The 13,601-nt window shown below is 37.2% G+C and overlaps 1 protein-coding gene across 5 annotated transcripts in view; it reads right to left on the bottom strand.

Annotated features, from left to right (window-relative positions):
• Nucleotides 1-13,554, bottom strand: part of anks1b (ankyrin repeat and sterile alpha motif domain containing 1B) — a 207,248-nt gene extending 193,694 nt beyond the window's left edge. For 4 of the 5 annotated variants that reach the window (XM_016278944.1, XM_016278938.1, XM_016278929.1 and 1 more), the window contains exon 1: nucleotides 13,137-13,553. In XM_016278944.1, coding sequence (XP_016134430.1) covers nucleotides 13,137-13,267 — 131 coding nt within the window. In that variant the 5' untranslated portion in view covers nucleotides 13,268-13,553. Of the gene's footprint in view, nucleotides 1-13,136 lie in introns of all 5 variants that reach the window. The other variant, XM_016278922.1, reaches the window with a different exon arrangement.
• Nucleotides 13,555-13,601: the final 47 nt, after the last annotated feature.

Raw genomic sequence — 13,601 nt, forward strand, 5'->3', positions numbered from 1 at the left:
TATGTCTCCTGTATTTTATTCCATTGCTAATGAGAAAGAGCTGATTGAAATTATGCAAGTATATAAATTACAACTTATTCCCATCTAGAAAACACACTCAGGTGTTGAGGTTCTTTCAATCGCATGACCATATGATACACAGTAAAAGAGGACCTCTTTGGGCTGATCTTGTGTGGAAAAGTCTTATTCTTAAATTCTGGAATAGCACTATTCTTAAAAAAAAAAAACACTTTTAGACTTGCACTCTATTAATGTACTGCTTGTTTTCTTTAAAGAAAAAAAAACTAACACTAGCTTTTCTAATCTTTTTGTATTCTATCTATTTGTTTTCTTTTTATTTATTATACAATTAACTAAAGCAAAAAAGGCCTCTAACACTAGCTTGCTCTATTCTTTTTCTATTCTATCTGTTTTCTTTTTATTTACAGTATTATATAATTTTAAAAAACCTTGCTACGTGTACTGCATTAAGCTAACTGAGACTTGTTATAGCACTTGTATATCATGGCTCTTTTGTTGATTTTGATTGCTTCCATTGTCCTCGTTTGTAAGTCGCTTTGGATAAAAGTGTCTGCTAAATGACTAAATGTAAATGTAATGAAAAGTGCACTCCTGCATAAATGTGAGATTTTAGAAGATCTGTACCAAAGACTGGTGCCAGAGAAAGGGGACAGGTGGGAGACCACTTGCCAATATATGTGATCACATGGAACAATGTGGCATGCCACCATTCCCAGTGCAGTCAAAGCCTGGTTTGACAACCAATCGAGAATGGTGTCTCTTTTCCTTGCCCCTTACACCCCTTTCCACAACCACATTGAGGAGTTTTACTGAGCCTGGAGATGGAATGTTTTTGACCATCGTCCCTCCAAATGTCCCTCCAGGATGCAACAGATGCTGCATGCCAAGACATCACAGCTGAACAATACCAGGAAGGATAAGGCATACCAAAAGATTCTTCCCAAGATGCCTTGCCAGAGAAGATATCAGGTGTGATGTGGATGAGAACATGTGGCCAAACGCAGAAGACCAGGCAGATTAGATTACATTTATTTGTATTATTTGTTATTCTTCTGTGGCTTTTTCTGTTTGTATATTTTGTATTTTCACATAATAAATGACAGCTATATATTTTTTGTTTTCTTGCATTCTTGTTTTCTTTTTAGTTTTTTTCCAATGTTCTGTTGCAAATAAAGCCTTTACTGCAGCAATTCTGTCTCTGTCTTCCCCCCCCCAAACGGTTCATTCTATAAAGCTACTCTGAGATGGGTCATTCAATTTTTTTATTGAATTTCTGCAGCAAAATAAATAAAATACATGCATTCACTAAAACCAAAAAGAAAAAGAAACTGTAGGGTAAAACACAATATACTGTCTATTGTATAAGGTCAGACCTGACATCTAAAATAATGCCGTTTCTGTAATTCCATTTGATGTTAGTGTTTTTATGATATTGTGCTATGATTCACTAAACTTTCCTGTTGGAAGAGAACATGTGTTAGTGTTTTGGAATAATAATTTGATTTTGAGACATGTTTGCAGTGTTTTGGTAGATGTAGTGTATTGTGTTAGGGTATTACTGTAATTTGAAAATTAGTGTTGGAGTTTAGTTTGCAATGTGTGATTTTGAGCATGAAATTAACTTAATTTTGTCAATTGTGTGTTGTATGTGTGTTAGTGCGTTAAGAGTTTAGGAAAACTGTTAGAAGTATTGAAAAAATGTCATAGCGCCGATCGTAAAAATCTGTAATGACAGCATTTTTTTTTAGAATATAAGTTAGACTTGAGGAAGAAATATACTAAAAAGACTTTCGAAAATCTGAGGCATTTGAGAGTTTAAAGGTTCAAAAGCCAATTGCCATTAACAATATAAAGATACCCACATCATACAACATCAGATGTCAAACACAGCTCATTTTTCACACATTTCTCCTCAACACCTTTTAACTGGGATGCTAGTTTGTGTAGAACATGTGCAGATGTGTGTGTACAGTATGTGTGTGTTGTATGGCATGAGGAAATTCAATAGTGAGTCAGTGTATCAGTGGTCTGCTAAAACACTGAATACATACAAAGAAATGTCCTGTGCTATTCTAGTCACTACTTCTGACGCAATAACCAAATTTCCCATCACACCGATCAAAAAATCAGTTAGACATCTATCCTTTTCATATAGGCAGAATTTGGGTGTACTAGCCTGAATTGAAATATTTATCAAACGGACGTTTTAAAAAAAATTCCTATGTGAATACATCTGTGCACTATCCTAACATCCTGTGCTCTCTATATCGAGCGATCATTATCAGCATGTGTGTGTGACTGTGCCAGGCCAGCTCATCTGGAAGGATATAGCATCATGGGATATTGCGGTAACCCTGGCCTGTCATTTTACACACACAACACATCATCATCACTATCACTAGGACATCCTTTGGCTGTGCACAAACACTGGACAACGATCAAGGCCGCGTAATGTACACAGGACAGGCTCTGAAGCGGAGATACGTACATCCGTTTAAATATATGACTGCAGCTTCCAGGCCACACATATACCAAGAGCATGACCAGCCATTAATGTCGTATTCAATGCTAATTGGGTTACGCCAGTAAGCTGGTGTTAACTTAGCTTTAAGTGGATTTTACTCAGGGACTGACACATCCTTCTGTCAGACTGTCCAGTTCACTTCATAAATAACACATGCAAAAAAGTTATTCTCACAAACACTGTCAAGAAATGTCTGGGTGCTATTTCACTCCAAGATAAAAAGAAAATTGTGTTTTGGATAAAGAAATAGAAAACTATTCTGCATTCTGGCACTGTACATATTCTTAATTGTGGTATTGTAATTGCGGTCATGATATTAGATTTACTCAATTTAATTTATTTTGATTTTAATAAAATCAAAAATAAAATAAAATAATAAATATTTATTGTAATTGTGGTCATGGCATTTGTTTTACTAAATTGAATTAATATTGATTTTAACAAAACAAAAAATAAAATAAAACATAATATAACTAAATAATAAAATAAAATATTATTACAATGTAAATAAACTAATGAAAGATGTATTAAAATAAAATACATTAACAAAAAAAAAAAATAATAAAATATAAAATATAATATAACTAAATAAAAAATAAAATATTATTAAAATAGAAATAAACTAATGCAAATGAAAGATTTATTAAAATAAAATACATTAATAAAATAAAATAAAATGTAATTAAATTAAAATAATAAACAAGAACTGAATGTGTTAAGGTGTCGACTACTAAAAAAAATTCAGTTTTATATATTTAACAAAGCAAAATAAAAAATGTTTTGAATATCTAAATACCTCCTGGTTTGTAAACACTGTAATACAGTAATAAAGATGTGAATTTGGGGTACAGTATTCTTAATTGTCATGTAGCCTAAATAATGAACATTATTGACCAAAAAAAAGGCTTTATTTTCTTTACACAATATATAACAAATATACATTTTAATTTTGGGTATTTCTTCATGAGACTTACTCAGAAAAACCTTCCATGAACATGTGCGTGTATATATCAAGAAAATGGGAGGAAGGGTGATAGAGTGTGAAGGAGGAATAGAGTAATTGAACTCTCTTGGCACCCGTTGGCTTTCTCTTCGGTTTGGCAGGCAGTGCTGATCAGGCCTCTAATGGGACTGTAAGCTGAGTCTTAGGTTCAATCAGGAGGGAGCGAGAGAGCGAAGCTGATCGATACTCAGTGAAAGCCCTGCTACCAACGGCATAGAGATCCCAACTGAAAAAAAGAGCGAGGTAAGAAAGGAAGAGTGGAAAGAAGAGAGAGATTGAAAGATAAGATGGGGGATTTGTAAAAGACAAGAAACAAAAAAGAGGAGAGGGACTTTCTCTATTCACAGGTTGTGGCGCCTGGCTGAACGGCTAAATTAGACACATCTTGAGGGGTCTTGTAAAGTGGAGGGAGGGTCAAAGGTCAGTGTTACTACTTTGTGCTTCTTGTAAAACACCAAAACATCCTCACACAAATCCATTGTTAATAAGATCCTGTGATTTGGGAATGTCAGATATGCCAGGTATGTAGGTTACATTCTGTAGCGAACAGAGACATGCTGCCCACAAAAGGCTCAGGGTTGTTGATTTAAAAGCACAAGTGTGCACACCGGTGTAATATGAACTTGAATGTATGGTTAAAAATGTACATTTGTGAGGTTTGAGACACTTAAATCAGTCTAATATTGAGTTGTTACATCCAGGTTTAAAGCAACACTGGTATTTTCTATCCAAATCTCCATGAAACCAGCTAATCCAGTGGTCATGTGTGTCCGATCATGTGATTGAGAACTTTCCAGGGGGAAGATGAGATATCTAAGCCCAAATACCAGGAGGATACTCATCTAAACAGTGCTGTGATGGCCATTCATCAGCACAGAAAACGCTAGGCCATAAGCTACTCTAAACTAAAGGATGAGGGCCTGAGAGGTTGATTTATGACAGATTTTCAAACAAAAGGCAAGCATGCTCCGAGGAGTAGAACAATCACTGGCAGAAGCATTACACAGAGTCTAAGCTAATCAAAGGCCGCCCTAGCACAGATGGGTTCCCTCCACAGAGCAGTTAGCCTTGACACGTATTGCCACAGCTCGAGGAGAAAGAGCTAAACTGATCAGGGAACAGGAGGGATGCACTTTTAACCTATGAAAAACCTTTGAGACTGTGAATGATCTTTGCAACAAATGAGTTAACGTGTTACATGTAATGTGGTATGCCCCCTGCTAAAAAGAGTGTGTGTTGGATGATGGTTCCCATCATGCAGTGCTGTTATGAAGCTCTTTAAACCTATGAAAAGCTTTGAGACTGTAAATAATCTTTGCAAGTAATGAGATAACATGTTACATTTAACACGTTTGTAACCTTCCATGAACATGTGCGTGTATATATCAAGAAAATGGGAGGAAGGGTGATAGAGTGTGAAGGAGGAATAGAGTAATTGAACTCTCTTGGCACCCGTTGGCTTTCTCTTCGGTTTGGCAGGCAGTGCTGATCTGCTAAAAAGAGTGTGTGTTGGATGATGGTTCCCATCATGCAGTGCTGTTATGAAGCTCTTTAAACCTATGAAAAGCTTTGAGACTGTAAATAATCTTTGCAAGTAATGAGATAACATGTTACATTTAACACGTTTTGTCCCATGCTAAGGACACAGTGTTTTGAATGATGGTTCCCATCATGCAGTGCTGTTATGAAGCTCTTTTAACCTGTGAAAAGGACTGAGACTGTGAATGATATTTGCGACAAATGTGTTAACAGAATAATGTGTTACATGTAACACATGTTACATCCCCTGCTGAAAAGTGAGTGTTTTGGATGATGGTTCCCATAGTAAAATGTTTTTATGAAGCTCTTTTAAACCTGTGAAATGCATTGAGACAATAAACGATCCAACAAATTGTTAACAGAGTAACATGTTACATGTAGCACGTGTTACATCCCCTGCTGAAAAGATTGTTTTTGGAAGATTATTCCATCATACAATGCTGTTATTAAGTTCTTTTAACCTGTGAAACACACTGAGACTGTTAATTATGTTAGGAACAAATGTGTTAACTTAATTACATGTTTCATGTAACGCATGTTACATCCCCTTCTGAAAAGTCTGTTTTGAATGATGGTCCCCATCATGCAATGCTATTATCAAGCTCTTTTAACCTGTGAAAAAATGTTAAGACTGTTAAATGTGTTTGTAAATGTGTAAATGAGATGAGTGTGTTACAGTACATGTAGCACGTTACGTGCTGTCCTAAAAAAGAGTGTGTTACTGTGTTTAGGATGATGGTTTCCATCATGTAATGCATTTATGAAGCTCTTTTAACCTGTGAAAAGCATTGATTGTGAATGATGTTAGTAACAAATGTGTTCATGAGATAACATGTTATACGTAACACGTGTTACACCCCCTGTTAAAACCAGAGCATGTTTTGGAAGACGCTTTCCATCATGCAATACTGTTGTGCTAATGTCTTTACCAGGCTTCTTAACTATTGACATAGGCAAACCAATTCCAACATGCAAGTTATCTAGCTTAACCATGTTTTGCAGTTTTACTGGTGAACAGCATGGCTATCAATTATTTGTATGTATTTTTACTTATGGACAAACACAATTGAATAAACATCCTTCATGCAGTGCACATGAGCTTTCTCTTATCATATTAGTATTGAAGTAAATTAAGCTTGACAATGAAGGAAAAATCTACAGCATCTTTCTAATCTGCTTCAAACACTGAAGAACGTTTCTAGCATATTAATGCAACAAATAAACGTTACTTTTCATGAAAAGTACCATGTAGAATTACTATTATGTAGAATTCTATCTCAGACAGCACACCCACACTTCTTTCCCCTATTATCTGATGTGTACTGCATACAAAAATGGCAAGACCTTTCTGAAATTTACATGTCCTTTACATTGATTCATTCACAACAGCAGACGTTTTTATACAAAGCTACATACAAATGAAGACTTGCAAATGAAGAACTGCACTCAAATGGGATTGCCTGACCAAGTAACTTCCTGCATTCAAAGTAGAAATATTTATCAGTCCATGCACTGTTATTATTTATATACTATTCACTTTTTAATACTACGATTTAGAATTTTAGTAAGTTTTAGAAAGTTTGTTCTGTGCTTTTTTTCATCTAATATTTCTATTTCATTTTTTGCTTTCATTAGCTTTATTTCTGCTAAAGAAGTTTAATTTTGTTTTTAGGTAACAATACCAACTTTGGTCCACTGGGAAACAAACTTTTGTTACATGGTACAATGTTGCAACAATTAACGTTTTTGTGGATTTAATAATAATTAATAAATTAATAAATAATAATTATTTGTGTGAGCTACTGTACCACATACTGGTCAATTACTGAGGTAAATTGAATTTCTGATTTAGTCTAAACGTCACATAAACTGAGTATAAACCATGGCTAGTTGCTTTACATGATGGTCACAAAGCATTTTATTTGTCTAAGCGGGCCATACTTACCCAAAATAAGCCACAAAATAGACCATGCTGATAATTTAAAAGTCTGGCTCTGCGAGTCTAGTTTGCAATTGTCTGGTTCCCATGCTGAGTCACTGTGCAAAGTGAAACTTTCTTGGAAAGGGTAATTTTCCTACTTGCGGTCACAGCGTGATTTATGCAGACTCACACGCAAGTGTGCACTTAGAAGCAGACAGAATACGTCTCAGACAAACCCACTCTTTGACGAGCACACTCACAAACAGAACACACTCCATTCCCCACAAGTCTGAACTTTGACCCCAATACGCCACCCCATCCTCCCCTGTCCACTCGTCTCTTAATGGATGGTGATATATAAATGCCCTCCTCCCTCTTTCTCTCTATCTCAGAACACTCCTCCACACTAGCTGACGGCTGCGCTCCAGACCAGAAGGTTTGGTAGCGGCCCATGTTTTTAGTAAGCGGCTCTGACAGTGAAGTGTGAATGGCTCTGTGTGGTGCGCTGAATGGCACTGCGGTCTGTGTCGCTCAGCGGTCTGTTTCTGTGCCTGATAAGACGGGGGATAATGGCGCTGAATGTTTATTTTGATAAACCGCAGGGACATGACGAATCTGTCACTGTCCCAGACCGGCCAAGACGGAAAACAGATGCTAACTGCTCTTTTTATATTATTAGCAAGTAGGGATAAGTCACGATGGCTGACTTGTCGTACAACAAATAACTGGTCAATTTTTGTAATATTTCAGTGTTTTAATTAGTGTTTCGTGCTTTAGCTGTTAGCCCGTTTGTATAGTAAAAAAATATCTTTATATAATAATATTTATATAGCTAGTATGACTGACAGAAACTTTAGCTGTGTTCCAAACTTAGTTAGCCGACTCGCTGTCTACATAGGGAGCAAAAATGGAGGGCCCTCCCCTAAAGAAAATGAACTATGGTTTTACTACAAATAAAGCAAAAAAAACTATGGTTACTATAGTTAAACCATGGTAACCACAAATTAACCATGGTTTTGATATAGTCTAATCATGGTATTTGTAGTAAAACTGTGGTTATACAAATGGTAATCAATACGGCAAAAAAACATGGTTACTACTCTTTTACTATAAAACCATAGTTAATTAGCATTAGCATGTTAGCACATTGCTAAGCTAACAGCGCAATACTCTATAATCACAATGAACTTTTTATGGTATTTTTTCAGTATTGAACAAAATATAAGAATTCATAGTCAACATTTTTCTCAGCTTATCTGCCATCTTGTATTTATATATTCGCTGAGATTGTGAAAGTGCATTCTGGGATTGCCCTATCTGTGTAGAGCAGGGGTGCACAAACTCGGTCCTGGAGGGCCAGTGTCCTGCAGAGTTTAGCTCCAACTTGCCTCAACACACCTGTCTTTAAGTTTCTAGTATGCCTAGTAAGAGCTTGATTAGCTGGTTCAGGTGTGTTTAATTGGGGTTGGAGCTAAACTCTTCAGGACACCGGCCCTCCAGGACCGAGTTTGGACACCCCTGGTGTAGAGTATATGCAGTGCTGCCTTAGAATCAAATGAGGTATCTTAGAAGGCAACATAAGTTAAGCTAACAATCTTCACACCAGCAGTGTGTCTGCAAAGAATGATTGGCATGCTCAATGACCAATCAAATTAGAAAACAAGACAATCAGCAAAGTGACTGGCAGCCAAAGAGAGATCATCCCATCTTGTTTCCCATAACCAACATCATCATCACAGTATCCATAATGATGAATCAATGCCAGTAATTGATGCTTTATTATGTATCTATGCTTTTAGTAAGATTGCAAAAGAATGGGAAAAAATTACATTCAAACCTAAAAATACATCCAGCTACTGTCTCACAAGTCCAAATCATGATTCAGGCTCTTTAATAGAGAGACAAATAATCATTGTGCAATCTAGTTTATCATTATCATATTAAGCACTGAGCGTATGAATGTAGTATCATTTGAAATCATGTGTTTCTAAGTGCAGAACCTAATGTAGCATTCACAGTGTGTCATTATTGATGGGTTAATCCATTAGCACTATGAGGGCACATAACATTGATCGTACAGCAGTGGGTCCCGTCCCACATGCAACAGTGTATGTGTGTCAGAGGTCAAAGCCACAAACCTATGTCATTGGAACATGCTTTATTTGTAAGCCTTTTACCTACATAGAAAATAGCAGCCCGGGGCTTTTCCAAACTCACTTGCCTTACAGGGATTTTGACAGTAGGACAGAATATTAAAACGACCTACTACTACTTTTGCCAAAACGTAGAGAATACAACAGAGCACATGGCATGGAATACTGTATCCCGACATGCAAAGCGCTCAACAATGTGCTATTAAACTGAAGAGATGCATCAGTGATTTTTGCCATCTGCCAAAAGCAAAGACATCTTTTACACAAAACTGAACTAAAATGGAGAATAAATGAAGATGCATCAATATTACAATTTTGGCCAATAATGATTGTCATATTAAATTTTAGTAATTTAATATTTAAAATAATTCATTAAAATATTAAGATATTCATTTTTTACATTGTTTCTGAATAAAATATAAACAACAAAAAAACTAAAAACTGAAATCATTCACTGTAAATTCTACAAGTGAATTGAGGCATCACAACATTATATTGTCCAGTATAAAAAATGGATATTAATTTTGAGATGTGTTAAAAATTATATTTAACAGCATTATGAAATTAGTGTTTTCAAAGATTGACTTCAAGTATTCGCTAGATGATGGCAAAGGTAATCTAAATGTATTATAAGAAATGAGCATATACAATTAAATATTCGATCATCATTAATTTATCGATACCTATAAATCTCTAATATCTGATATATCTGACTGACATACTGTTCATCCTTAAAAAATACAGTTTGAACTTACAACAGAGTGCATTGCACAGAATACTGTATCCCACAATGTAATGCACTCAGCAATAGCCGTTTCCAATAACCCTGTTTTTTACACATATTTTAAAGTATCGCATCAGAAACGAGTGATGGAAATCTCTAATTTTAAAAAAAATCCATTCTTTCAACTAATAAAAGTTTTTACGCTCACTTGAGGTGGTTTTTGACTTGTGCGAAAAATAGTTAATGCGCATAATTGGAGATGGAAACGCATTTGCCAAATAAATTGTGACATAGCGAACATTAAACCCACGTGACTAATCGGCTGTTTCCACTAATTGTCTTTCCATTTTTTTATTTACTGTTGGTTACTAGGTTACCATTAACTCAAACAACTTGATGGAAATGCACCTAATTTGCATTTGTTTGTTTTTTTCTTTTTTGCGAACTTTATAAAGATTCGCTTCACATTTGGATGGAAACCCAGTCATTACAGCATTGATTTAGAAGACATTCTGACACAAAATTTAATTAACATTGATAATAACTGGAGATACGCAGGAATTCAAATGGCCATTAACAATATGCCTACAATTAATATCATATTAAATTATTAAAGTCTTAAGATACTGAAATTATTTATTTTGTTTTGTTTTGTTTTACTTGATGGATGGATGGATGGATACAAGTATTGGAAGCTAGTATCCCATTCTGAACATTCTAAACATTCTGAACATTCTACAGTTCTTCAAGTGACCTTTGACCTGTCACAGACCCGCCCTCATTTTCAGATAAGGCCATGTGAATCCTCCCTGGGCGATGCTTCGTCACTAACAGTGACGCTGCAGAGCTCACAGAGAGAAAAAGCACAACTTCCAGCACTGTGGACAGATGGACAGAGCCAGACCCCCCCACTGCACCGCACTGTCCCATTCCTCCAGCCAACAGGCCTGACCCAATAAGAGAAAAACACAAACACAACACACTTCCCACCTTCCAACCAAACAAACCTCAAGGATCGACCACAAAACAACAGAACAATGCCTTCTGTGCCCTAAATTAGAGGAGCGCTGAGATTCTGTCAGCCGTTGCTGCTGGAAAAATGCCCTATTACCAGGCAGAGGGATCTTTTGTTCAGGCAGAAGATGCGCAGCATTGATTATACTCGCTGTTTTAACCAGCGAGGTGGCTGATGTCTGAGCCGGGCGGCACACTTCTCTGCTCGATCAGCCTCTCTCGCTCTCACAGACACGAGCAGGCATGTCGTTCCCAGGTGCCCTTCCCCCCATATCTGCCTGGCCATTCCCGAAGCATACGTTTCCTTCTCTCTGCTCCACACAGTTGTCATTTTACATACTGATGTGGAGATGAACGTGTTCCTGAAATCATATACCTGAGAACTGCAAACACATGCGTGCACAGCTGATCAAACATCACACAACAATCACGCAGGGTGAACAGAGCAACGCACACTAGGTACAGGAGAAATCGCTCTGTATTACGATCAGGACAGTGTGTTAAAGTTTATTCTGAAGGCAGGATTTCTTCTTTTATGAGGCCTCATTAACCCTTCATTAACTAATTAATTAGAATTAATTCCAAAGGAAATGTTATTGCTCAGAGGTTTCCTTAGCTGTCATAGCTAAGGAAATTGGCCAGTATATTTAATCAATCAATCAATCAATCAGTCAATAAAATACAATATGGTTCTTTAAGTTTTTATTTTTAGCACTATAGAATGAAACCACTCCTTTATTCTCAAAGATATTATTTTTTATTTATTTATTTTTATTTTACATCACGTGAACTTTATTCTTTTGTATGCAAAATGTTTCATTCATAAACAAAAATAGTTTAAAACTCCCACTGTCTTAAACTCACTAATTTCATCCCTCTGACTTATTAAAAAAATAAAAATAAAAAATACAAGACTATTACTGCTTTATGAGTAAAATAAAACAAAACAAAACACAATAAAATAAAAAAGAAGACTTTTTTTTTTCTTCCAAAAATGGATCTTGAACCACATTGACTTTCATTGCATGGACAAAAAACACAGCTATTTACAAAATATTTTCTTTTGTGTTCCACAGAATAATAAAAGTCAGGATTGGAATGACATGAAGGTAAATGACCGTATTTTCATTTTTGGAAGAAACCCCTTTAAGTATCAATTTATTCTCAGATTTTTCTTATAAAATGCCTTAGGAGACATAAAAAATGAGGCAATCATTGGCATACAGTAAGAGCTGGGCTGTCATTACATGGGGCCTGGGACAAAATTTTTTGGGTGGCTCCACCACCCTCCACCAGGTCAAATGAGCAGAACCATGGTGGGCCCCCCTCACTGCATTCCCATCCGATTCCCCCTCTCGTACAGCACTATGAAATGAATGTGGACAGTACTGTACAGCCCAGATCATTTGGTCTTGGAAGTATTTGATGAGAAATTCTTGAGTTAAATGGACAGTTCACCTGAAAAATGACCATTCAAAATGACAATTCAACATTACTCACCCTGATGTCGTCCCAACCTGTATGACCTTCTTGGACACAAAAGAAGATATTTTTAAAAAAATGTTGGTAACCAAAAAGCTTTGGTTCACTTAGACAAGAACACTAGGACATGTCTCAAACTATCTTCTTTTATGCTCCACATGGAACGAAATGAGGTTGGGTAAACAATGACAGAATTTTCATTTTTGAGTCAACTATCCCTTTAATACCATAATCTCAGACTTCTGATTGCAGACTTTGGTTTCTTGGCAAGACAGTTGAGACACTGAGCTCTCTTCTGCAACTCCAGAGGACACACATGTGAGATTTTCTCACAATGAAAGTCTATTAGGATGACAAAAAACAGCACTGCTTGTAATTGACATTAATGCGCACACTTTAGGGATGAGTTGTGGATTTCTAAACCGCTTGAACTTGTTTCAGACAGATATGAGAATTTCATATCGACGTGTATCGCAAAAAACACTGAGTTACAGACGTTGAAACAAAATGTGTCACGGCGGTCTTCCCTATATATCCTGACACGCACGCACCGTGTACGAGGGATGCCTAGAGAGGGTTGGTGGGTTGGTTGGTTGGGTGGGTGGGTGTGTGTGTGTGATGTATTGCATTGCCCAAGCAACTGCAATCCCTCTGTCTGTATTGATATAAACAGCACAGAACCGGTGGACTCCCGGAAAGCCCTTTTATTTCGGACACACATACATAAACTTGTCCGCTACAGTCTGCTTTCATACCTGAGTAACCCAGGCAGAGGTATGGAGCCCGAACCCGAGCCCAGCAATCCTTTCTTCCCACTCAGCAGCTTCTCCACCAGCCCCACATTCCCGGTCCGCGCCGCCTCCAGCAGCTCCTGCTCCTTCCCCATCCCGGACACAAGTTTAATCCACGAGAACAAAAACAATCCGGATTGAACGGCGAGGTCTGCTTTTAGGATGTCTGCGGCATGTTACCGACAAACAGACGCTCCGACGCGCGCTGCTGTATGAATAAAGCCGTTAGTCCATACCGGAGCTCAATGATGGAATGATGCACCGGATATTTACTGTATTTTCAGCTGTGCTGTGTGAGACCGGCCGGTTGCCTGGAGACGCGGGTTAAATCACACTCACCAGCCGCTCTCCCGTGCGCTCTCGGTCACCCGTACACACGCTGTTCTCCGCGCTCTCTCTCGCTCTCTCTCTCTCTCTCTCTCTCTCTCT

This window comes from Sinocyclocheilus grahami, unplaced genomic scaffold, assembly GCF_001515645.1.
Source record: "Sinocyclocheilus grahami isolate Dianchi unplaced genomic scaffold, SAMN03320097.WGS_v1.1 scaffold8.1, whole genome shotgun sequence".
NCBI lineage: Eukaryota > Metazoa > Chordata > Actinopteri > Cypriniformes > Cyprinidae > Sinocyclocheilus > Sinocyclocheilus grahami.